Below are 27,597 nucleotides of genomic sequence, written 5' to 3' on the forward strand. Positions count from 1 at the left end.
TTTCCTCCCTTTTCTCTTTTTGTTTTTGAATATCACTATTCAAAAACTTCCTTTTTTTTATTCAGTGTTTTATAACTCATTATTGTTTTTCTTTGACATTTAAATTTACCCAGATTTGACAAAAGGGGGCCCTTCAAGCTGGTTCCTATGCCATTTTAACATGTCCTCATTCTTTTACTCCTTTGCTTTCTAGTACAAGATGTTCCAGGCTCACCTTGTACTTTTCTCCCCTCAGATTAGAAGGAATCTATTTCTTCAAGTAGTCCTTGTTTTTTCAGTAGCAGATTGTATTTAGAAACCAACCTCTGTGTACTGAGTGTTCTCATTGCTACCGAATGTCTTATATTTTTAAAAAATACATTTACTGGTACAGATGAACCGGTTTGCAGGACAGAAATTGAGACACAGATGTAGAGAACAAACGTATGGACACCAGGGGGGGAAAGCGGTGGTGGTGGGATGAATTGGGCGATTGGGATTGGCATGTATACACTGATGTGTAATAAATGGATGACTAATAAGAAAAAAAAAAATACATTTACTTATTTTGTAGGATTTCACCACACAAAAGTTAGAAAGCATAGTATAATGAACTCCCTAATACTCACCACCTAGCCCCAACATTCATTTTCCCATGACTAGTCCTGTCCTATACATACCCCCAACCAGTTCCCTACTCTGTGTTATTTTGAAACACATCTCTGAATTATATTTTGCCATCTATAAATATTTCAGTATGTGTTTCAAAAAGATAAAGAGGGTTTTTTAAAAAACACATATCCAGGGCTTCCCTGGTGGCTCAGTGGTTAAGAATCCACCTGCAAATGCAGGGGACACGGGTTCGAGCCCTGGTCCGGGAAGATGCCACATGCCGCGGAGCAACTAAGCTCATGTGCCACTACTACTGAGCCTGCGCTCTGGAGCCTGCGAGCCACAGCTGCTGAGCCCACATGCCACAACTACTGAAGCCCGCGCGCCTGGAGCCCGTGCTCTGCCTCAAGAGAAGCCACCGCAATGAGAAGCCCGCGCACCGCAACAAAGAGTAGCCCCCACTCGCCGCAACTAGAGAAAGCCCGTGCATAGCAATGAAGACCCAATGCAGCCAAAAATAAATAAATAAAATAAATGAAAAAAAACACACAAAAATACATATCCATATTACTATTATTGTACCTTAAAAAGTGCTAATAATTCTTAATTTCAAATGTCTAATCAGTGTTCAAATTTCAAATTGAATCACAAATTTCATGATTTTTTTTTTTTTTTACAGTTTGTTTGCATCAGGATCCAGTTAAGGTTCATACATTGCACTTGGTTGATAATGCCTTTCAAGGCTTGTAATCCCTTCCTCCCTCCCTCCTTCTGTCTCTGTGTGTGTCTCTCTCTTTCTCTGCCTCCTTCCCTTCCCTCTCTCCCTTATTTCATTACTCTCCCTCTTTTTCCTTATCCTTTCTTCCATTTCTCCCTTTCTCCCTCCCTCAAAATTTGTTTGTTGAAGAAACTTGGTTATTAAGTTTCTTGTTCTGTCCCCATGTTCTTCTGCTTCTTGTAAATTGGTTGACTCTAGATTGATCAGACTGAGGCTCATTTTTTGGTCAAGACTACTTCATATGTGATCATGTATCAAGAGATTAAAAATATCTGGTTGTCTTTCTCTTTTGTGAAATTAGCAGCTGCTGCTGATCAATGCTTGGATCCATTTGTTTATTAATGGTTACAAAATGATGTTCTAATTTCTTTTTTTCCTTTATTAATTTGAATACTTCTATTAAGAAAAATGTTCTCAAATGGGTTACTTCTTACTTTCATTTACCAGTTTTCAATTTTTTTTTTTTTGTTCCCTAGCGTCTTTCATTAGTGACCAATTAGTGTTGTTTTATTTTAATTTCCATATAAAAATAGTATCTTAACTCATGGATGTAGACATATATGACATGACCCTAGAGAAAATTTCTCATATTTTTCTGGTATATTTTCTGCTTCAGACCTAGAATTGTCTATTTCTGCAAGAAACTCTGATTCCATTTAGTAGAAATATACTTTTGTGACTATGTTCAGGACACTAGGAATGTTCCTTTCTCTGAGTTGGTCATTGCTTAAAGCCTTTTCAGAGGACAGAAGTACATCTGTGTCTTCTTTCTTCCATGCTGAGAATAGTGGTTTTCAGGATACAGCAGATAATATAATTAGAATATCACATAATTATTTATGTGTTTTATCCTCCATTAATGCACAGCATATCAACAATGTGATTACTAAAAAACAGTTTAAACTTGTTTTTCTTTTCCTCAGTTGGTTGTATCCTTGGGGTACATCCCAAAAGGATTGTAATAATAAAATTACTCTGCTTTAGGTTGTTTAGGATAGTGCTTCTCTATATGGTTATGCCACCAACTGCATACCTGGTTGGGTTAATTAGTTTCATTTCATATTCAATGTTTAAGGATTGCTATTTTGAAACTTAATTTTATTTTGTAAACATGTAAACTATTTAAGTGGTCCAAAAGTCAGAATTAAAAACAAGGTGTATAAGAAGTCTCACTTCTATACTTGAGCCATCACCCTCTTCTCTCCCTGCCCTTTACAGGTAAATTTACCTTACAGGCAAATTTCTTTTAATTTTATGGTTTATCCTTCCATTCTTAGATAAATGGTAGCCCACTATACACACTTGATTATTTATTTATTTATATTTGACTTAGCAGTATGTCTTGGAGATCACTCTATAGTAGTAGAGAGAAATATTTCTTATTCTTTTTTATTTATACATTGTACCCCACTGTGAGGATGTATCACAATTTATTTAACCAGCCACCTGATGGTGGACATCTAGGTTGTTTCCAGGCTTTATCATATATTTTTAAGAATCTATTTTTACACCTAGTGGGAAAAGTAAAGAAGTATTCATGCATCATGTGGCCTAAAGAGATGATCCAGGCTCCAGACCATCCTTAGCAAAAGTATCTTTTAAAAGTGATGGTCTTCTATATCTCAACAGATGGAAGGGGTTTTAAGTGAAGGATGGTAGAGTCTAATTAAACAAGATGAAGACTTTGTTGACTTCTAAGTTGTTGATTCAAACAGTGGAATAAACTAGTAGTTTAGTTCAGAAACTTAAAGACAAAACTTCCTCTCGCATTTTATTCTCTAACAAACTAATTTTTGCTCACCTACTTTCTAGATTTTATTCACGTTGTGCCCCAAGCTTAAAATGACCTTCCCATTTCTACCCCTCTGTTGTTCTGTGTTTATCAAGGAAGCCTTATCCCATCCTTTGGGGTCTAGCTCAGTATCTAGCTTTACTGTTAGCGCTTTCCTGTTTGTGAACTTACATTAGATAAAATTTATAAAATCATTCTTTAAACTGTTAAGATGCCATGCTTTTGATAATTATTGTCAATGTATCCATGTATTTATTTATTTGTTTTAATTTTTTTTAAATTTAATTTTTATTTATTTATTTTTGGCTGTGTTGGGTCTTTGTTGCTGTGTGTGGGCTTTCTCTAGTTGTGGCAAGCGGGGACTACTCTTCGTTGTGATGTGCAGGCTTCTCATTGCGGTGGCTTCTCTTGTTGCGGAGCACAGGCTCTAGGCGTGCGGGCTTTAGTAGTTGTGGCGCGCCGGCTCAGTAGTTGTGGCGCACGGGCTTAGTTGCTCCGCAGCATGTGGGATCTTCCCGGACCAGGGCTTGAACCCATGTCCCTTGCATTGGCAGGCGGATTCTTAACCACTGCACCACCAGGGAAGCCCCTCCATGTATTTATTTATGCATATATGCTTCAGTTTATCTATACAACCACTTATTTATTTGTATGTCTTCTAGAAGGCATGCACGTACTGTAAGCTTTCTACAGGTCATCAGCATGATTGGTGAAGTAAATATTTGTATTTGTCACTCTGAGGTGAGAGTCTAAGCAGATAAAACCTCAAATTCCATTTCTACTCCATGCTCTCCTGCTTCTGTAAATAAGCAATAGGCTTTATGTAATACATTGTTCTCTGTTGACCTCATTTTACATTCACTTCCTTTTTCTTATGGCATTGAGCAATCTTTGTTAATTCTTTATGATCTCTCACAGCAGATTCAAATTTCTCCTCTTAAATTTGGAGATCAGGTTTGATAACCTTTAATGTGTGTTAAGATGAAAATTTAGCTGTTACTTATTGTGTTTTGTGTACCCATGATATCTTAGAAAGTATGCTCTGTAATTATTTCGTTCATTTATCAGGTGATCTCTATGAGGTAGATATTATGATTCTTTTTCATACAAAAAAACAGGTTAGAGAGATTACATGGCATGCTAAGGCTTGGCTTCAGTGACTAAGCTTTTGAAGCTGGAGTTTTTTCTGGAAGATCATGGTGACATGTGCCCGCAAGGTGTATGTGCATTTAATTTAGGTGTGAATTTAAGTGTTGTATTGGTGCTACTGACAACTTCTTCAGGATAGCTTGGGATGTTATACAAATATGATTCTAGTTTGTTGAGTCCTTCATGTACAATAGAAATTTAATAGCACTCCTTTATCCTATCTTGGGAGACTAAAAACAGTAAGGCTTTATTTAGCAATTTTTAAGATCATAGCTTTGAAATGATAACTATGGTGAAGCCTATATTCTAGATGCATGCCTATATTTTCTTAAGTCTTTATTTAGTGTCTTTTGGATTCTTACTGAATTATGTTTAATTCAAGTAAATTCATGTTTTATGGCAACTTTGGTCGTCTGGTAACAAAGCTCAGTGCATACTGAAGACTAAAAACTTGCATGGAGGCTCAAGTTGGGAGTTTGTTAGAAAATGGAACATCTCTGGAGGAAGCAGAAGGACAGTAAAAGAAATGTTAGTTCGGGATAGGGTGAGGAGACTGAAAACCAAAGGCAGACACACATTTGTACACAATGCAAAAATAGGTGTATAGGATCATGATCCCAAATTGTCATGAAAAGTTTAAATTATAATTTTTGTTCTCCATTTAAAAAAATAAAGAAATTTTAAAAACTGTAAATTTGAAGTTTTCTAAAACTTCATTTATCTAGAAAAGTATTCATTCCCTAGGATGACAATGACTGAAACACTGTAATAAAATCACATTTTTACACATGGAAGAATCTTAGATAAGAAATGAATTTCCTAGCAGATGACAAGAAGTCATCTGTGGAAATTGACCAAGTAAGAGGAGATTCTCTTGCTTTCTGAATTGAAGCTAGAGTGACTTGATGAGTGAAAAAAGTCAAGTCCGTCATTACTGATCAAGTGTCTAACGGGCCTCTCATACCTCAAGGCCTACAGAAGAGGGGTGCAGCCTGGGTGAGCTGCCTGATTAATTTATGGTAATGCATGGGAGCCAAGGACCTTATATTTTTTGAAAACTTTTATTTCATTCCTTTTTTAAAGCACATTTTTCAAAAGGTGAAGAGCTTTTCTTTTGCTGAAGTCTCATTGCCTTCTCTCAGCCAACGAACTGAACCATCCAGTCTATTAACTCAACAAAAACGACGTGAAACTTAATAAATATTTAAAGCTGCTGATATGAATTAAACATTGGAATAAAGAACTAACTCCTTTCATTAAGCACAATGTTAAATAAATAAATAAATAAATAAAGCTCATGACATATTGCTAGGTAAATCCAATGTTTGAACTAATAATATTTCAGGTTTCTTTACACATTTACTTTGGGTAATGCTTTAAATAATTATATTACGTGTATTTGGTTTATTACAACAAAAGCAACTGATTTTAATGAAACATTTAGGGCTTTTTTAAACTTAATAAATGGTTGGTAAATGGGATTGGTTCAGCCCTTCAGAAAACAAAGCAATTAGCAGAACTCTGGGACCAGGCGAGAAAAAAATGGGAAGAGTTTTGTGTGATTTCAAAAGTAAAGCTCAGTACAAATCACAGAAAGTTGGGGGAGCATCAAGCCAGTAACCCTGTACCTCACTGAGCTGGATTCTGTGCTTTTCTCCCGGTCTGGTGTGTGTCTTCATTCATTGAATACACTGGGACAGAACACCCGCAGTGTGTCGGGGCTGTGGTATAGCAGGGATACAGAGGTGATTAAGACATGGCTCCTGTCCTTGCGGGGTTCACAGTCCTACATCGACACTGATCAACCTAGATTCCTCCCTGCCTCCTGTGGGGGGCAGGGAAAATGGAGCAGAGCAGAATGGCCACTGAATTTAGGATTTAGAAGGTCTGAATTTGCCTTCTTCTATCACTGGCTATGTGGGCATTTTTAGTCTCTTAAGGAACCTCAGTTTCCCGACCTAGAATATGCTGTAATAATTTTTATCCTGTTGGAACTTTTGCAGAATGGAGTGACAAACCATTTATCAAAGATGAGTAGTATTTTTTTCTTACCTTGCAGTAATAGTTAAAAGTCAAAACTGTGATATCTGGCTGCATATCTGTTCTCGTTCTCAACCCCTATGCACTGTACCATTAATGCTGGAAATTTTGCTGGAAATTCACTTTGGCTGCATATTAATGATATCTACTGCAGTTCTTTTAATATTCTCGTAGGGAAAAATGTATTACAAAACGTTAAGAAGGATTTCTTTTCTCCTATAGTGGACTCTCTTGAGACTATGGCAGATTCCAAAGAAGGTTCTGTAGGAGGTTCTGTGGAGAACTATAGAAGATTCTCTCTTGGAGCTGAGTTTGCTTGAAAGGAATTAGCTGCTCATCTGCCAAAAGTTGTAGGTTTTAGGAAATGCTCTAGGACAGTGACACTCAAACATTTTGGTCCTATAACCCCTTTAGGCTCTTAAAAATTATTGAGGACCTCAAGAAGCTTTTGTCTTATCAGTCAGGAAGGATGTTGGTGTTGAGGAGAATAACTACCACAGCTTCCAGTGCTCTGATGAAACCTCAGACGCATGGCCTTCTGGCCAAGAATCTGTGATTTCATACTGTTGGAGCATTCGCTGTCTCCCTGGGGACTGCAGCTGTCTGTGTTTGCTCTGGCTGACCCAAGAAAGAAGGCATACACAGATTTCTACGGAAGCTATGATCCCATGGAAGATTTTGAGGAGACAAAGAAGGCTGGTACAAAGTGATTTTGGAATGTAAAGAATTTCTTTGGATTGAGTTCCATGGAAGTTGGTCACTGACCTGTGTTCCTGAGCTATGAAACATGAATAAGTAGGCTAAGGAAAAGTTTCTCTTGATAAATAATTAAAAATACTGTGTATGTGAGGGGGGAGAGCTTTTCTTTATGTCAGTTATACCTATGGATATTTACCATATTAGAAATTAAAATTGAAAAAATTTTAAACTATTAACCCATTTAAAATATATTAGTATTGTGGTGAACATAAATAACATTTTTATGCAAGATAGGCATATTTTCTAAAACAAATTATTAAGAAGTGTGCAATGGTTTTTCATTTTAGCAACTCTCTAATGTCTGGCTTGAGTTGACGTTAGTTGGATTCTCATATCTACTTCTTTTTTTTTTTTTTTAAATGAAAGCTTCTTTATTTATTTATTTATTTATTTTTGGCTGTGTTGGGTCTTCGTTTCTGTGCGAGGGCTTTCTCCAGTTTCTGCCATAAAACATAAATTTACTTGAATTAAACATAATTCAGTAAGAATTCTTCAGCGGCGAGCGGGGGCCACTCTTCATCGCGGTGCGCGGGCCTCTCACTGTCGCGGCCTCTCTTGTTGCGGAGCACAAGCTCCAGACGCGCAGGCTCAGTAGTTGTGGCTCACGGGCCTAGTTGCTCCGCGGCATGTGGGATCTTCCCAGACCAGGGCTCGAACCCGTGTCGCCTGCATTGGCAGGCAGACTCTCAACCACTGCGCCACCAGGGAAGCCCCTCATATCTATTTCTGCGTTCAGTCTGTTGGCAATAACATGTCTTGTAAAAACTCTGGAAAACTCCACTGTACATCATAAGAGAATGAGAGTGAAAAAGGCAAATAATGTCTTAGTATTAATTACTAAAATAGTGTTGACCTCTTAGACTCCTTGAAAAAAGTGTTGGGCACGGCTCTGGCTCCCTGGAGCACACCTTGAGAACTGCTACTTTAGGACACGTCTTTTGCAATAGTTTTTAGACTATGAAGTGTTAATGATATGGCACAAAAATGAGCAAAGTAAAGGGAATAAAAGGGAATCAGTTGAATATCCTTGGCCATTAAATTAGGAAATCAAGGGCAAACCCAAGAGATATAACCTTCATAATAAGATTTTTATCAAACTATTAGAGAATGATCATTGTTTTAGTAATTGGTAAATACAATGGGGCTGTCATTTGTAGTAAATACGTTAGAGAAATTCATGTTCTTATTTTGTTTTTTTTCTTATATATTTAAAATTAAAAGAGGCTGAATAGGTAGTAGATAATATTTGAGAAAGGCACAAAACAACAAAAACACCACTTATTTGCCTGTGATAGTGGTATATCTAAGTCTCAGTTTATTTATTCAGTGGTGAAAGTAATAGTAGCAGCAACCACATAAAAGTGTTTGGGAAGTGCCAGGCATTTAAACCTCACAACAGCCCTCTGAATTAGGTGGCCCTCCCTCACCCCCTCCCCCCTTCCTTCCCCTCTTACCCTCTCGCCTTTCCCTCCCCTTCCTCTTTCCCCCTCCCCCTTCTCCTTCCATTTCCCCCTTCCCTTCTCCCTTTCTCCTCCCCCTCCCCCAGCCCCCTACCCATTTCTTCCTCCCATTTTACAGAAAGGATGATTAAAGAATTGCCAGAAGTCACACACAGCTAGGCAGTAGCTAGATGACCGGTGGGCATCCTGGCTTTAAAGTCCTGCTTTTAGTTTCCCCTCTGCTCTCCCCCTCTCCCCAGTGCTATACAGCCCTTCTTCGGTACCTGCCTTATTTGGATTTTTATGACAATATTACTATATATATCATATATCTGCATATATAATATTGTATACATAATGCCATATATTATGTATATAACAATGAATAGTAATGTATATAAAGGGTACCTGGCACACACTAGTGGTTGCTCCTGCTCTTTCTCATCTCCCACCTCCTCTCCCTCTTCCTCCTCGTGGTTTGTCTTGACTTCTAATCTTTCTTGGCTCTTGAAGGTCAGTTAACTCGAGTTTTTTTTTTCTCCTTTGGTTTTTATTGTCTCTTGTTCTCTTGGCCAGTGGTATTCACACTCCTAATACATGATCTGGTTCCTTGTCTGTCAGACTTCACATATTGACTCCCTGCATGTTTGGGATCATCATTACAACAGGATTGTTCTTCATTCTGACTGGAGAAATTCTGCCAATTTCATTGTCACCACTCTGAGAATAACTTCTTCTATAGTTACAATTTTGTTGTGTTTCATTAAAAAAGGGGTTAGATACTATAAATCCTTCCTATATTAATGGTATTTATTTTATTAGAGTTTCAGATTGCCAAAAGACAAAACAGGCACCACCAAGATTGGCGACCTGGCGCCCCAGGACATGAAGAAAGTTTGCCATTTAGCCTTAATTGAGCTGACCGCCCTCTATGATGTATTGGGTGTTGAACTGAAACAACTAAAAGCTGTGAAAATCAAAACAAAAGGTAATTTTGAAATGAAAAACAGTTGGATTTACTCCTAAAGTAGTAAGAATGAGCTTGGCTTTTTAGAAGTATTCTTCTGGGGAGTGGGAAACGCCTACAAAATAAACCAACACATGAATACATCTAAAGTTCAGATTCTAAAACATTCCCTTCAAAATTTTTGTAACTTGATAAAAATACACTGTCTCCTTGATTATAGAAAATAAAGACATAATCAAATATTTAATTATCATAGAAGGAAATTCTGAATCAAGGATTCTTAACTCAAATGCTCTCTCCTTTGAAAACTGTATTTAAAAACATCTGGTACATACACTTACTTATTTCTAAAACTGGATCTTGAAAAATGACTTTAAGATGGTTAATCCTGATCAATTACTTTTGCTTACTTATTTGATGGCAAATACATAGGCAGTTAGTAGTCTGTCCCTTTGTTCATTTACATTCTACTTTTAACTATTCTGCAAAAAATATTCTTCCCTCTATTAAGAAAATAATGCGACTGTGGCACACAATATCGCTAAATTGTGCTTCTCACAGGTATGTGTAGTTCTTTTTTCCTTTGTAAGCAGCTTGCTTTACGCATTATGTAAATAGACTTTATTTTTTATAATATGATAGAGAACAGACACCGCCTCAGTTTCTGTTTTTTCCAAGATTTTATTTGTCTGAAAATCCAGATAATTTCCTATTGACAAAGCTTTTCCGTTTAGGAATCTCTGACATCTCATTTAACTTTAAAGGTATCTCTTACAGAGAAACCAAGAATGGAGATTATTGAGTTGCTATGGTAACGATAGCAAAGACAAGTATTCACCTGCTTTAAGTTTTAGAGGCAGTTCCTCTGTAGGATTGAAGTGTACCTTCCCTTCAGGTCCTCTCTCCCATGCTGGGCCCCAGAAGACCTCATTCTGTGTTCTGTTCCTTTGAGTGAGTATTTTAGCTTAAGGCTCGGGATGGTGAATTTCTGAGTCAAACAGTTCTTCTGGTTTTCCACAAGTCCATTATAGATAATGAAGACTTCAGATGCTTTTTCAGAAGCTCATCACAAAGTCTTCTCCAGATACAAAATAGAAATATAATTTAAATAGTTGTGACTCAGTGTTCAAGACTTTAAAAGTGGCTTAAAGAGGTCTTTTAATTTTATGTTTTAAACTTGTCTCCTAGCAGAGAGAAATATTAAGCCATTCTCATTAAAAGTATCACTATTAATATAATAGATTTTCTTTCCATCTTTTTTATATTTTTGTATTTTATCTAAGATATTTATCTTAAAAAGTAGACTTTTGACATTCTTAAAGGTCACACTTTTCTTAGTTCCTAAACTAAAAGTTGTTTACTGGGTTACTAGCATTCTGCTGAAGGTCATCTCTATTGAGTGTCACAGTTTCCAATGTCTGTTTTCACATCACAGGATAATCCCCCGTTCCGTGTTCACAAATGATTTATATCTCTCCTGATAATGTGTGTTACACTTCTGAGCTAACTATTCACTCAGTGATGGGCGTGGGGTAGGAGGTTCTGGGGAGAAGCTATGCTCACATCAGACTGAAGGCATATGATTTTAATTTAGAAAAATTATAACTTATTACCTGTCATTTCTTCTGGAGTTATTCCCAAATATATAAAACTACAAATTTAAATTCACAAAGACCAAGTATCTACTATATTTTCTAAAGGAAAACATTTGTAGAACAAGCTGATAATGTTGGCTGATTTCTCAAAAAGCAAATATTTATATTTTGCTGTATTGTATTCAATAGAATATTGAATGTCAGAGATGAGTGATATTTGTTTTAAGCCAGAACTTTTAATTTGATTACATTTAGTAAATTATTTGCATATTTTGCATATTCCCACAGTACTCTATTTCTCATATGTAACAGTTTATACTTTTCTAATTATTTTGGTGATGATTTGTAATCATTTGTTTAGTGGTCTTTACTTGCTAGATTGCTTTATTAAGGCAGGGCCAGAATTTTCCAATTAGGTTGTGTTCACCTAATTGGTAGACAGTGTCACTCAGTCATTCACTTAGGTGCTCAATAAATAGCTGTTGGATCGAGTGACAATATCAGGAATCTGAAGCCTTAACATTTTTGCATTAATATTTTATAGGTTGATGAAAGTGAAGAAATTTTATTTTTCTGTTGCAGATTCTGGCCTTTTTGGTGTTCCATTGACAGTACTGTTAGAACAAGATCAGAAGAAAGTACCAGGAACTCGAATACCCTTGATATTTCAAAAAGTAAGTAGACCTGAATGGGTCAGCATAGAGAGAACATACTTGAGCTAATAGTGTTTTGTTTTTGTTTTTTTTTTTCTTTCTGCATTCATACTATTATAATATAGTTTTCCAGTTGATATGCTCTTTTATTTTATACTTTGATTTTTCTATTCAGGAAACAAATTTGTTTCAAGGGCTTATAATTTTTATTTCATGGTGATGGTTTCAGTGTTATTACTTGTAACTGTGATTACCTGGCATCATTTTTCTGTCTTATATTAGCTGGCTTTGAATAATTGAGATTTCAGTTCTATAATACATAGGAGTGGGAACTGCTGGTAAATTTCTAGAGAATTGAATCCTCATGAATATTTCACGCCTGTATGTATTTTCTAAGCTTTCCTATTTACAATGAGGATGTCCAATTTAATTTACTAGTGCCTACTTCGAAAGTAGGCAAAGAAACCATAAAGTAGAATTAGAAAATGATTGCTAAACTATGAATTCACTTGTGTAGTCAACACTCAGTTATTCATAAGACAGTTATCTATGACAATATAAAAACTTCAGTCTAACCTCTGAGCCATCACTGTTTAGAAACACAGATTACATTTGATAAAAGACAGAGAATGCCCATGAGGAAGGTAGGTCAAATCAGTTATGGGCTACCCAAGATGCGGATTTTTGCAACAGCCCAGACATCTCACAGTTCCTGAAAGTTCTGGGGTAGCAAGAATGGCAGTGGGAACTTTCACAGTTGTTTGGCTCAACAAACTCATTCAATACTCAAGCTCAATCTACCTGGCACTAATTCTTCCATTATTCCAAGCCAGTCATTTACTGTCTTACCTTCTAAGCTCTGACTTCTTCATTCCTCATATTCACCATTACATCCAAACCTGTGTCTCAGTGTTTCTCCTGATGGACTTTGTTCTACACAGCTTGTTCTACTCACCGGCTTCTGCCAGTCATTGCCTGCAGAACCTGTGTCTGTGTGGATAGTTGTCAGCGGTGTCTGTGAAAACAGAGAGATGCTAACAAACGTAGGCCATATATTCAAATTCTTTTAATGGCAGTAAAAGGTGTGAGTTACTTATACACATGGACAAAGCAGGGATCTCAGTGGGATCCTTTCCAAGTGTATTTGGGTTCTCCAGAGAAACAGAACCAATAGGAGATTTTATCTCTATCTATCTATCTATCTATCTGTCTGTCTGTCTGTCTAGAGAGATTTATCTTAAAGAATTGAGTTCTGTAGTTGTGGGACCTGGCAAGTCTGAATTATGTAGAGCAGGCCAGCAGGCTGGAAACACGGGCAAGGGTTAATGTTTCAGTGTCGAGTCCAGAACCTGCAGGCTGGAGACTCCTGCAGGGTTTCTGTGTTACAGTCTTGAGGCAGAATTGCTTCTTCTTTGGGGAACCTCAGTCTGTGTTCTTACAGTCTTCAGCTGACTGGGTGAGGCCCACCCACGTTATGGAAAGTAGTTTGCTTTACTCAAAGTCCACTGATTAAATGTTAATCACATCTAAAAATACCTTCACAGCAACATCTGGACTGGTGTTTGCCTGGTATTTGACAACCGGGCCCTGTAGCCCAGCCAAGTTGAGACATCAGATTCACTATCACATCAGCGAAGAATAAGCTTTGGTCTTAACAGAAGTCAGTGTTGCGTCCTGATCAGGCCCAAGATTGCATCCAGCCCCTTATCATTTTCTCTTGAAATTGTTTTCGTATTTATTTAGTTAGTTAGTTATTTTACATTTTTGGTCGCTTTAACATTCTGGAGACTCAGACTGCCCACCAGTTTGAAGTCATTGGATAAGAGCCTTAAAGGTTTTTGGTTCATATAAAAAATAAAAGGGAACATACAGAGTTTTCTATTAGATAACACTTATCTGTTGGCATTCCCTCTGAATTATAAGCAAAAGAATCAGTGATCTATCATGAAAAATATTTTTTGATTTATCAGCTGACAACTCAATTAGGTATTCCGTTAATTTTGTAGAAAGGAAAGAATTGGAAACCACTGATTTGCAAAAATTCTTATTACCATTCTTTAGAGGATTACATTTTCTCAGTTATTGAGAAATATATCTCAAAAGGGCTTTAACAAAGCTTATCTAATATCTGTAAATTGTATCTGTTTCTTTTTTTCCCTACTTAGAGGCACATTGTTTAAACCATATTCTCAGAAAGGGTTGGGGAAATAGAAATATTCTTAATTTTTATCTATGGCAAAATTCTGCCAAATTAGCAAATCCTATTTTCACCATCAAACTAATCAGCCAAATCAAAGATACTTTGTATCAAAAATGTCTGACTTCATATTCATTAGTTCATAAATTCATATAAGTATGTATTATCTATTTGGGGAAAACCTATGAACATTACTGATAAATTTTACAGTGTATCTTATAAGATAAATTACTAAAAGCAGCATGATTAAAATATATAGATCATTATATTAAAATATATAGATCATTATTCTCCATTTTTAAGTCTTGAAAGTAAAAGGAAAGCTGTAAAGCATTATTTATATTTTAACAATGGCAATATAATGTGGTAGCAAAAAATACGTTATTTTCAAAGTGAGAAATATGAGAAAACACCTGGCATTCCTTCAGACAATGTATATATATATATATATATATATATCTATTGAGTGCTGGTATTCAGCATTAGAGACTAATAAAAAGAATTCAAATATAAGAATGCAGAAATTACTCTCATTCAGTTATTTAGAAATCATCAAATTTTCCTGTGTATTTAATAAAAGCAAAATTCATATACTGCTAAAAACTAATTTGGTCCAGCTACTAGCTAGCATACAATTTTATTTTTTGTTAATAGAACATTTTATAAGATGAAATAAAACAAAAATTACATGTACACTGAATAAATGTTGCTTTGTATTTTTTGATAAATTTGGTTTTAAATACTTTATTAAATAATGCTCATTTAATCTAAAATAATTTATGTAAAGATTTTTGCTGTGGGTTTTTATCCAGTGTAACTTGAAAAATGTCTTAGAAATCATTCCAATTGAATATTTTAAAATCATGTACTGCTTTGGTCAAAGATGCTTCTTTTTTCAGTTAATAATAAATCTTTGGGAGAATTTTGAGACTACCCTTTGCTTTATTCTTACCTGACTCCCTCAAGATCAGTGCATTCTTTGGCCATAATCCAGGGATAGAAGAGGTGGGGTCATTAAAGAAAAATTGCCCTGTCTTCCAGTGCCTACGTGCTGGAAGAGCCTTGGTAAATCATTAAAGGAGGTTTTCCTGAAAAAAAAAAAAAAAAAAATTAAAATTTTACATTATTTTGGCACTCTGGAAGATTTTATGCCTTAGACTATGCAGAGAGTATTATAGTAAGTTTGGGGCTGAGTGAAGAGTAGGTTTGTCTTTCTGAAGAAGGCAATTGTGAAAGGAGGGGAATGGGTGATAGGAAGGAAAACCTATATGATGCTAGGAAATGCTATATTTAAACTGAGGACAAAGAAATTGATTTCTTTAAAATAGCAGAGTGCCCCCTAAAAAGCCTTTGTGTACTGCCCAGGGAATGCACGTTCCAGTTGGAAGTCTGCCAAGAAACTGACCACTTCTTTTATTATCTTCCTGGCGTCCAGTGTTATGTCATTGTAGTTTCTCCATTTGCCTCTTCTTGTGTGTTTCTGCTTTATTTTAAAACAAACAAACAAACAACCTTTGTTATTTTAATGGGGTTCTGGAGATAGAGAGATCTGTATGTATTCATCAGGCATCGGCTATGATTTAGAAGCCCTATATAAGAACTGTTTTTTTAATTTAAGTGTACCACCAAAAGCTTAAAGCCTAAAAAGGAATATTTGCAAGCAGTTTTTTCCTTCATTCATAAATAATTCTTTCTTTGAACAAACTAAAAAAGGGATGTAAATAGGCAAATACTAGAATTTCATAAGATTTATTTGATTGCAGAACGTGTGTTTCTGAAAAAGCAGAAGAAATGCATGGTCTTAGTTGCTTTGAAACAATGAACGTGGGTCAGTGTCTGTTTGGGATAGCACAGCTGTTGTGTGAAATTATACACTTTTCTTCCAAAGGACCCAACTTTTTCTAAATTACGACTAAAGTGTTGGGATGCGTTGGCTTAAAGGATGGGTAGTGGTAGTGCAATAGCATTCAAAACTTCGTGAAATCCAGTTTACATGTCACTGTAATCAGTTTTCCTTTATTTATATATGAAATAGATGTTAAATTTGGGATTGTACCTGTTAAGAATGCCAAACTCAGAACGTTCTTCTGTTTATACACAGCTGATTTCTCGCATTGAAGAGGGAGGTTTGGAAACCGAAGGCCTCTTAAGGATACCTGGAGCTGCCGTTCGAATCAAGGTAATTTCTTGGTTCTACTCATCTAAAACTTGTTTGTTTAATTATATTTTTGTATTTTAAAAGCCAACTTGTCCTCCCTGCCCCTTCTTCCCATTTTAGAAGACAAAATAGACCAAAACCCTCTTAACATTCAGTTTATATTTAGTTTTTCTACAGGTCTTCTGATTTTTGTAAGTTTTGATTTTTTTTTTTCAAAATCACGCTATTACCTGTAATATTACTGTGATAAAGAAAGAGACAAATGATTTTAATCTCTCTACTGTGCAGACGTAAAATAGGAACTAAAGTAAACAAGCAAAAGACAAGGGTAGTTCTGTCCTTCTGATGAAAAGAGAACATGGTGAGTCAAAATATTCAGAGTGGGCTGGTGACAGCTTTAGTCAGCATGAGTAACAGCAATTGAATTGTTTTTTTTTTTTTTAAAAGGGCAGGATGATAAACTCCACCAGGTGAGCAGAGTAGGAGACTTGACATTAGTCCCCCTGCATTATCAGTCTTAGTGAGCTGGCAAAATGAGACTGTCTAAACCACTCTCCTGACTGTTAACAGTTCTTTGGCTCACTGGATCCAAGGGTAGCCTGGGTCCAGCTTGTGAAAGAGGCAGGGGGATTCCCAGCCTTCCCAATTGGAGTCCCCTATCTCCCTCCCCTGCTTTCTTTTCTCTCAAGATGACATTTCCTTCCCACTGTCCATGGATGTGGTATACCTTCCTCCTTTCTCTGCTCCCCAGCTCCTGTGCTAGGGAATAAAGTATCCAGTGAATGCATGGTACAAGTAGAATTACCCTACAGATGATGCATACTTCGTACGCCTCCCCAGGGTTTTGCATTGTACAGGGGCCGCATACTTGGAATTGTAGCTCTATCTGGAAAATTTATCCAGGGAGAATTTTTGGTCAGTGGTCATTAACAACCTCCTTTACCCGTATCCTCCAAATTCAGCTCCAGCTCTAAAAAGATAACACTCATTGCTGCCCACATCCAATATTTCGTCGTCCTGAATTTGTAAATCCAAGAAGAAATAGGATGGGGGAAGAGATATTCTCTGTTGATTTCCTTAAGATATATTGGGTATGACATCTTTAGAGCTGGATCGGGAAGAAATGACTCTTGGTGGTTGTACACTCTCCTTGCCTGTGACTGTGGCTGTGATGCGTCCAGGACTGGATTACTGTTCATAGGTTTCACAGTTTGCATCACCTGCTGATTTCAATAAGCTTCCTCAATTTAGGCGGACAGTTTCAGCCTACTTGCTTCTTACTACATAGTGATCTCAGTTTAATAGGATTTGAGTAACCTGATATATACCCTGCTCACAAATGTCATTCAGCTTGTGTCCCCTGGGTCTGCTGTCCTGGTGCACAGAGGTCCCTGAAACTGTTTTGGTGCTCTTGTAAGTTTTATACATGGCCACTGTCTCACTTCATTTGCTGATACCTGCGGCAGTTTCACCACCAGTCTATCAGGGACGTTGTGTGTGATTGGGAGACGAGTTCTGTTGAGAAGTACATTCTCTTACAGAGCAAGAGTCCCTCAGAAACCAGTAACGTGACTTCATATTACCCATCTCAGCAAGAATACCGCCTCTCAGGTCACTGTTCACGGCCCACATTAGCAGAATGCAACGGCCAACTCACAAGAGTCATAAGCACGTTTACTTTGCCATACAAGAGTGGATATGATGCGGATTTTACATTTTGACCAGATAACTGGCAGAGGGATGAGTTCAACTACATGTACTTTCTTAGAAAGTCGATTAAGTGGATTCATCTGGCTCAACTCTTCAACACAGCCTCTTGTCACAGACTGAATGATGCAGCAGCTGGTCTGTTATAAATAATTTAAAGATAATGTGCAAAATTTTGGGTTGTCTTTCTTCTCCCCTCCCCACCACATTTCTTGGACTCTCCTCCCTCCCTCCCCCTCTCCCCTCCACCTCTGTCCTCCTCTCCTTCCCCTTCCCTTCTCTTTCCTCTTTTCCCTCTCCTTCCTTCTCTCTCCCCGTTTCCCCTTCTGCCTCTTCCTCAGGCCTTCTCTCCTTTCCTTTCTTCCTTCACTCCCTCCCCCCGCACCTTCTCGCATCCCTCTCTCCTTCCAACTTTCTTTCCCCTACCCCCAATTTCTGGGTTCACCTTTTGTATTTCACCAATTACAAAAGTAATTGGGGTAGAGGATGGAATTGTGTTGGGAAGGGAAAGCGTAATAAATTTACCTTACAGGAAAAACAAAGAATGTTCCTTGGGAGAACAGTTTCAAATATTAGAAGGAAGTGACAGAAACTTGGAAGGATTTCTAACATAATAGGAGTTATGCCACAGTGAAAAAGCATATAGAAGATAGTAATTATGAAACTAAATTGATTTATTATTAATAATTTGGCAAATTTTGTAGAGTCCTTGAGGTAAATGAACTAGGTATTTCTAATTCTGCAAGGACTCCAGCTGCTTTTGGCAGCTGGCAGCAGCATGGCTGGGTCACTGACAGCCTGTGCATTTAAGACAGGTATACTGATGTATTTTTGTGCCTCATTTGCTATAGAATTTGGTTTTCCATTTCCCAGAGGTGACTAATCAGAGGTGGCCTTCTGCTTTAGGTCCAGAGATTGATTTATGTATTTTGTTATGTAATGTACTTCTAAATAATTTAAAACATAGACTTGTTTCCTTTTTTTTTTTTTTTTTTAGAGAGAATAATGTGTGAGGGCTGGAATTGTGAGGAATGCTTTTTTTTTTTTAAACTAAGTTAATTATTTATTTATTTATTTATTTTTGGCTGTGTTGGGTCTTCGTTTCTGTGCGAAGGCCTTCTCTAGTTGTGGCAAGCGGGGGCCACTCTTCATCGTGGTGCGTGGGCCTCTCACTATCGCAGCCTCTCTCGTTGCGGAGCACAGGCTCCAGACGCGCAGGCTCAGTAATTGTGGCTCACGGGCCTAGTTGCTCCGTGGCATGTGGGATCTTCCCAGACCAGGGCTCGAACCTGTGTCCCCTGCATTGGCAGGCAGATTCTCAACCACTGCACCACCAGGGAAGCCCAAGACTTGTTTTCTTAATGATTTTTTTAAAGTTGGTGAAAAAGTATAGTATCTAAGTAAAGCCCCTAAATGTAAAGGCTATTTTAACTAATCTTTTAATTCAGCCTTTACTGCTTAAGGTTTGTTGCATGTCTAGGAAAATGTGTAAAGTTTCAGAATTTTGGGCCTTAGGTATCATTTTCATTGGTGAAGTACACTTGGGGTGGGAGGAGTAGTATTTTTCTGAGTAATAGAGAAGTGTTGGCCTTTAGTATTTTCAGATGTCTTTTCAAAAGAGTAGAACCTCTTATAAAGTGGGAAGTATATCAGTCTCAGCAGGAAAAAAAAAACATGCACTTACTGGTAATTCTTTTTTCTCTCTCTCTTCTGCCTTTCAGAATCTTTGCCAAGAACTGGAAGCAAAGTTTTATGAAGGGACTTTTAATTGGGAAAGTGTTAAGCAGCATGATGCCGCCAGCCTGCTGAAGCTCTTCATCCGGGAGCTGCCCCAGCCACTGCTCAGTGTAGAATATCTCAAAGCCTTTCAGGCTGTCCAGAGTAAGTGCCATCCCTCTCTGAAGCAGTCCTTGTGCTGGTGCCATCCATATTAATTGCTGTAATGATATTTTGCATCGCAAAGATATATTTGGATAGACATCTTTACTCACTGATGTCAGCGAGTACTCAGATGGCACATGATGTTTTCCTTTACTTTTATAAATATACATCTCTGAGTAAATAGATAATAGAATGTTCTCTTTGGGTACGGATTAATTGCATGCCCTTTAAGCAATACAATATACATATTTTCGTGTTAAAACCTGGAAACTTCACACTTCTTTTTTAATAGGATGAATCACGTAAGCTCTGTGATACATTTTTCTTTCCAAGTGTTAAAAGCAACACTTACTGGAGAAGCTGTGGATTAACAGTTATCCTAAAAGCACAAGGAGATACGGCAGAGCCTGTGATTATTTCCTGAAAAATTAACTTCTGAAATTGTCATGCAGAAACATGGAACAAATCATTTGGCTGCCTCATTGGTTAGGGGGCAACTTTCCAGTTTGTGGTCTTAGGCAAGCTCCAAATTAATGTCTCGAGTAGTTCTCAATTCCTTTCCAGTGAACGGAGAGAGCTGATGAGGTACTTATACTGGCATAATTACACCTTTTAGTCATAGAGACCATCAAAAAAGGAAGAATGCTGTCACCACATTCTAGTGACCAAACCATACTTTAAGTTCCAAATTGGACCACTTTTGAGAGTGAAAGGGAGGCACTATTAATGATTATGCCGAACTAAAGTGTCAACCAGAACTGTTCCAGGCTATTCTTTTATTTTTAACTGAGGTATAATTGACATACAATATTATATTAGTTTCATACGTACAGTGTAATGATTCGATATTTGTATATATTGCAAAATGATCATCATTATATGTCTACTTAACATCTGTCACCATACATAATTACAGAAAAATTTTTGCTTGTGATGAGAACTTTTAAGATCTACTCTTAGTAACTTTCAAATATGCAATATAGTGTTATTAACTATAGTTGCCATGCTGTACATTATTTCCCTAGGACTTATTTATTTTATAACTGCAAGTTTGTACCTTTTGACTCCCTTCACCCATTTCCCCTGATCCCCACTACCTATGGTGGTTCAGGTTGTTCCACCAATCTATTCTCTGTATCTGGGAGCTGTTTTGTTTTTGTCTTTGTTTTTGTTTTTGTTTTACGTTCCACATATAAGTGAGATCATAGGGTATTTGTCTTTCTCCATCTTATTTCTCTTAGCATAATCCACTCAAGTTTCATCCATGTTGTTGCAGATGGCAAGATTTCACTTTTTTTATTTTTATTTTTTTTTATTTTTTATTTTTTTTATTTTTTATTTTTTTTTTTTTTTTTAAATTTATTTATTTTATTTATTTTTGGCTGTGTTGGGTCTTCGTTTCTGTGTGAGGGCTTTCTCTAGTTGCGGTGAGTGGGGGCCACTCTTCATCGCGGTGCGCGGGCCTCTCACTATCGCGGCCTCTCTTGTTGCGGAGCACTGGCTCCAGACGCGCAGGCTCAGTAGTTGTGGCTCACGGGCCCAGTTGCTCCGCGGCATGTGGGATCTTCCCAGACCAGGGCTCGAGCCCGTGTCCCCTGCATTGGCAGGCGGATTCTCAACCACTGCGCCACCAGGGAAGCCCCCGATTTCACTTTTTTTAAATGGCTGAATGTTATTCCATTATGTTCCAGGCTATTCTTAAAGCATGTCATATTGAGATGTTTCCCATGGGTTATCTCATATCATAGCATTTATTCAGAATTTTTAGGGAAACGTGACTGAAATCATCTGTTTAAAATATTTTTTTTAATGGTTAAGTTGTGCTATTTTGCATATATATTCCTTGGATGTGGATCCAAGGACCAAATTTATACCTGAAAAACAAATGCCGGAATGATTGCAGATATCCATGCGTATTACCTAATGGGGTAAGGGCTACTGAAAATAAGAAGTATCAATGAAAATAATGTACCTCTTCAACTCTTTCATTGCTGGTTGGTCTTCTAATTCATTCCACAAACATTTATTGAACACCTATTGTGTTCCAGGCTCTGTTTTACATATTCCTGCTGGAATCGATGGACTCTTACCACGTACACCACGTAATTTGTTCACTCACCATTATACCAAACAAACTTCACTGTTGCGGGTCCACCCTGACACCATATCATAGAAGGTCTGATCTCCTATGTCTTTACACTGGGGAATAATTATCACGCGGAAGTTAAAATTATTTCCAAAGCACTATTGCGCGTCTGCAAACATAAGGCTGCCCGTCATACACTCATAGTTGGAAGTGAGCATTCTGAGAGAGAGAAAGCTCTATAGCAACAGCTGCTTCTCCTGATCTCCCCCAGACACGCTCCCAACAAGGCTTGCGGCTCAGGCATTGTGTCTCACATCTCACAGTGATGTTTATGCCGAAAAACTATTTTCTTACAAAACGGAAAAAGAAAGTAAAGAGAAATGTTTTGGTAAAGACAAGCGTTCAGGTGTATTTAATCTGTCTGCAGATCTTCCAACCAAGAAGCAACAACTACAGGCTTTGAACCTTCTCGTCATCCTCTTGCCCGATGCAAACAGAGACACGCTCAAGGTCAGCTGGATTCATTTATGTTAAATATCCCTCAGAACTAAACAGAGTAATTTTTCGTTATTTGTGGCAAAACGAAATGATGTTATCGTGGAGGTGTTAGTAGTTGTCTATAAGGAAAAGACCTATTTTTAAGGGCAGATGGTGAAAGTCTTTAACTCTTTATTAATTTATTAACCAGCTTAGTCATGTTAATAGTATCATTAGGCGTTTTTTTGATTTTTTTGGATTTTTTTTCAATTATAACATTTCTTCTACCAAAACAGGTGATTGAGGTTCATTTGTTAATAAAAACATGGGTGCATTTTGGTTTTTTCCTCTTTCTATTTTCCTGCATTTTCCAGATTTTATCTGGTGAGCATATACTAGTAAGGTGAAAATTGAATGTTTAGAAAGAAAATCCTAAGGCTCATCAAATATAGCCCACTGTTGCCTAAAAAGGTTACATTTGTTTGTAGTTCCAAGCAGTAGAGTTTGGAATGTTATAATGATGATTTTGAAATGTTTGGTTAGCCAAAAGATAGACCAACTCAAATAAATTCTAGTTATTTCTCTAATGGATTACCCTGAGTTTCTGATTTATATCATCATTTCAAAGTGATTTGGTCTGATATTCATATGATTAAATACCATTTACTATGTATTGTCAGAGGCTTTCATAATAATCAGTGGATTGTTCCACATTGATTAATTTTCCTTAATGCAACCATTTATAGAGTAGTTAGAAAAGGTTTAATTATAAACTTTTATAAAAGAAAAAGAAAAATTTTAAAAATATAATTTAGAAAGAGCATCTCCCTTATGTTTTGTTGTTGCCTTAAAAAAATTGTTTTTATACAGGTAAGGGTGAAACACTTGCCCATTTACCCCCTATGGTTCTTTCTATTTAAAACAAAAAAAAATCATGTCAAAAAATTTCCTGTCAAGAAAACAAAACCACCAGTTGGTAAATCTTGGAAATGTCTTTCTGTACCTCATTAAGACTCCCTGAACTGAAGCTAGGTGAGCGAATTCCATGCCCGTGGAATGAATGTTAATACTCAACTTTTCTGGCTGAAGCAGTTGATGAGGATTGCTGGAATAAAAACACTGCATTGCTGCAGGAGAACTTCCAAAGAGTTAGTTAGTCCCTTTACTAAGTCAGAAAATAATCTTTTGCTTCACTGATTAACTGAATGAATAACTGAGAAGGCAGGTTATGTTTGGTTTGGTTTGGTTTGGTTTTGGAGACAGAGGCCAACTCCAGAAAGGGTTGCATTCAAACACTGTGTGACCAGGGCTGCTGGGTATGGGTGTGTAGACTGTGGCTGAAATAAGGACATCTGGCCCAGGATGAAGCGGGGACCGATTTTCAGTCTGTTCTCTGCTTGCCAGCCGTGCCCTTGACACAGGGCATCAACTACCTAGAAAGAGGAGTTTAATCCATCTTTTTCTTTTTCACATAAAGGTGCCTGTCTGTGTGATGGCCCTGTGAATGACCAATATAAGGTAGAAATTGAAAGACATGATTTACATAAAATATGCCTGCATTCAAATGAGTTCAAATAATTGTGGGAGGAAACGCTTATTTCGATATGGTTACTATTGGGCGAGGTTGGTCTAGAACTCGTTCTTGGATTTTGCCTTTAAAGTCCCAGGAACATTCTTTTAAGACAAAATCTGTTTAAAAGTGTACTTTTTAAAATTTTAAAGTAGTTTTAATTTTAGCATGTAAGGTTATTGGGAGCACAATTGTATAAATAAGGTGGAAAATAGTTTCTTGGGGTAAAAAATCGGAAAATGCCAAACAAGTAATTTTACTAATTTACTTAAGCTTTAGTAGCTTAATTAGCCAGCTCTGATGAAGGTTTCAAACAAGATTTCTAATAACAGAAACACCAAAACAAGTATACCATATATAAGAGAATAAACCATCTAAATTTAGTTCTCTAAAAGAGAAGGGAAACTTCATCACAAGGTAATTTCAGGAAGCTTAATGTGAACTTCCTCAATTTTTCCAGTCCTATTGCCGCTTTTTCCGTTGCCATTTGGAGGGACGGGATCATGTGCCTGATTTGTGTAGACTATTTCTACAGCATATCTAAGGGTTTGGAGGGACCATGTTAAATCCCATGTCCTGGTTTAAGTCTAGAGCAACAGGTGTCTTTAGGCAAGTTGCTTGACCAAGATTTTTTTTTAACCTTGGGTTATCGTGCATTTGGACCAATGATCATACCTACCTTTGACTTGGAGGAATAACAAAGACTAATGTTAAGATATCAGTGGGAAATTCATGTTAATATAATTATTGGCATGTGTTTATCCTTTTTGTAGTTTTAGGAAGTTCATTGTATACATTTTCTTGCTTAATCCTGGCAGGCTAGGAGATTAATATTCCCATTTTATGAATGAGAAGACTTTAAAGAACAGGGATACCAAAAGGTTTATCCTAAGATCACACATAGCTAATAAGTAACTGTGCTAAGACTCAAACTGAGTTTTCAGAGACTGGGTCCAGTGATACTTATATAACACCAGACTGGTGATAGATACATTTTTTTTTTTTTTTTGCCACACCTCGTGGCACGTGGGATCTTAGTTCCCCGACCAGGGATCAAACCCGTGCCGCCAGCATTGAAAGCACAGAGTCTTAACCACTGGACCACCAGGGAAATCCTGGTGATAGATACTTTTGAGAAAGGACAGTTCTTATAGATCAGATGAAGAGACAATATATCCGAAGATGAAGTTCTTTCAGCAAAGGCTAGGTTAACATTTTATTAGTTTCGTATCTACATATACACACATATTCTAATATCCTGATAGTAATATTTAAATAACTTTATTGCATTATGTACACCACATTTAAGTGGTTTATTACCTAATCTCTGCAATTTATGCTTGTAAAGAAAGAGATACACTGGTCCCTGAATAATTATTCTGGTCTTTGGAACAAAATTAAATATTTTTTCCAAACCTTACCAATTAATCTTTTGTCCTCATTTGAGAAGGTATTGTTTCTGTATAACCTTATGCTTAGATTACATTTTAACTTTGTGAGCACTGGACCAGAAATTAGATACGTAAATCTCATTGTTAGATAGTAAGGCTATGCCTTTAGTTTGTTTCAAACTTTTAGGGGTCTACATAGTAGCTAAACTGGACTCAAGATCAAGCTGTTAGAACTTATAGGAATTTTTTTCCCCCTGAAATCCTGTGAGAGATGAACACAGTTCTTTTGTTTTGTTTTTATTTTTCCATTTTGGCGTAGTTTATTTGAACTTTTTCAGGTAGGAATTTTAAGCTAAGTATGATAACCTGCTTCTTTTACTAGTTAAGAGTTCAGAAACAAAGCCAGATAGACAGGCAGTTAAATTCCTTCTCCACCATGTGCTTGCTCTGTGACCTCTGGTAAGTTACGTCCATTCTCTTAGACGCTGTTTTCTCTGTATGATGGGGATCATTACGGCATCTATTTCCAGTCAGGATTAAGTGAGGTGATCTCTATGAAGTTCTTAAAACAGTGTCTCGCCCGTAGAGATCATTGAGTATCTGTGCAGTTATTGTTGTTAATGTTTTGGACCAAAATTGATTCAAGAAAGAAGGCAAAAGAAGAACTTAAAGCTTTATGCCCTGGCAGAAGGAGGGTGATCTAAGCTGCCCTGGCCTTTGTGGAGGGGCGCTCAGAGGACACATTAGTGTTGTCCATAGAGGTGGGAAGTGGGGGGCATCAAACTGAGCATAAACTAGCCTGTTCTGGTGAAAAGCTCCTTTTCGTTCATTCATTTTTTTGAAAAAAATTCTCTTCTCTTTGTCTCTATTTCCCCTCCTCCCCATCCCAGTCTCCATTCTTTTTGGATTTCAAGTCAGCCAGCTATTGAGTCCCTTAAAACAAACACAACTGAGATTGAACGAGCCTTTTTAATGGATTTTTGTTTTTTAATATTTAGAGATAAAAGTACAGCACTTCCTGCAGCAAGTGAAGACTCGTTTGATATTTTAAACTATTTTTCAGTGCTCCATGGCTTTGACAGGCAGGCGGTCTGACCCTTCTCCATCCCTCTCCCCACCGCCCAGCTCAGATGTGTGTCCTCTTGCCTCATTCCCCAGGGCCATAGTCCACAGCGGAAACACAGCACCAGCTCCGGGTGTGTTAACCAGTGGAGCACCTTTGAGGACAAGGCCCACTGGATGTGGCTGGCTGACTGTGGTTATGCACAACTTATTTATTTTTTTTAATAAATAAAAATCCCATATGCTGCAGTGCCTTAATCTCTTATATTCACGTATAACACAGATCTCAAAACGTTACTTCTGTTTCAGGCCCTGCTTGAATTTCTCCAAAGAGTCGTGGACAATAAAGAGAAAAATAAGATGACGGTCATGAATGTAGCAATGGTCATGGCCCCGAATCTCTTCATGTATCATACACTGGGTTTGAAGTCCGGTGAACAGCGAGAATTTGTAATGGCAGCTGGGATAGCTCATATCATGCACTTATTGATTAAGTATCAAAAACTTCTGTGGACAGTGAGTATATATTTTCAAGTTCTGTTAATGAGTGATGATATCTAGATTCTGAAGTCTTTTTATTGTTATAGTCTCTATAAAAAGGTAACCAATATAGGTGATTTCAAATGCGGTTAAAAAAATTGATGTCTACTTTTAAATATCTCAGTTTTTAAAATGCCTACATGATTAAGTGTTTCAATTTGGTAACTTCTAAAATATTTTATTTTTGCTAATGGAATTTCTGAGGATTATTTTTTCCTGGATTATTGCTAGGTACCTGTCAGCTCTTGTTTATTGGTGAGTTTTTCTTTCTCTTTTGACAGGAGAGGCTAGCTGGTTATTAGAAGGGTCTATAGGTTAGTTGGAGGCTAGGTTGTAGATAGGTGGCTGCTAAAGGGACCAACTGCTGAGTTCGTGGTGCCTAATGCCTGTCACCTCAGGCAGTCTCCAGTCCTGGTGTAGAAGATGGTCACTATGTCCTTGAACTTCACCAAACCTCTTTTTAAAAATTAATTAATTAATTAATTAATTAATATTTTGGCTGCATTGGGTCTTCGTTGCTGCGTGCGGGCTTTCTCTAGCTGCAGCGAGCAGGGGCTACTCTTCATTGTGGTGCACAGGCTTCTCTTGTTGCAGAGCACGGGCTCTAGGTGCACGGGCTTCAGTAGCTGCAGCACGCAGGCTCCGTAGTTGTGGCTCGTGGGCTCTAGGGCGCAGGCTCAGTAGTTGTGGCTCACGGGCTTAGCTGCTCTGTGGCATGTGAGATCTTCCCGGACCAGGGCTCGAACCTGTGTTCCCTGCATTGGC

The 27,597-nt window shown here is 37.4% G+C and overlaps 1 protein-coding gene across 2 annotated transcripts in view; it reads left to right on the forward strand.

Annotated features, from left to right (window-relative positions):
- Window positions 1-27,597, forward strand: part of ARHGAP18 (Rho GTPase activating protein 18) — a 125,475-nt gene that overhangs the window by 79,530 nt on the left and 18,348 nt on the right. For both annotated transcript variants that reach the window (XM_082406169.1, XM_082406168.1), the window contains exons 6-11: window positions 9,371-9,536; window positions 11,693-11,784; window positions 16,062-16,139; window positions 19,547-19,706; window positions 22,220-22,302; window positions 26,602-26,808. In XM_082406169.1, coding sequence (XP_082262295.1) covers window positions 9,371-9,536; window positions 11,693-11,784; window positions 16,062-16,139; window positions 19,547-19,706; window positions 22,220-22,302; window positions 26,602-26,808 — 786 coding nt within the window. The remainder of the gene's footprint in view (window positions 1-9,370; window positions 9,537-11,692; window positions 11,785-16,061; window positions 16,140-19,546; window positions 19,707-22,219; window positions 22,303-26,601; window positions 26,809-27,597) is intronic.

The sequence above is a fragment of the Balaenoptera borealis genome (genome assembly GCF_965194805.1).
Source record: "Balaenoptera borealis genome assembly, chromosome: 9".
NCBI lineage: Eukaryota > Metazoa > Chordata > Mammalia > Artiodactyla > Balaenopteridae > Balaenoptera > Balaenoptera borealis.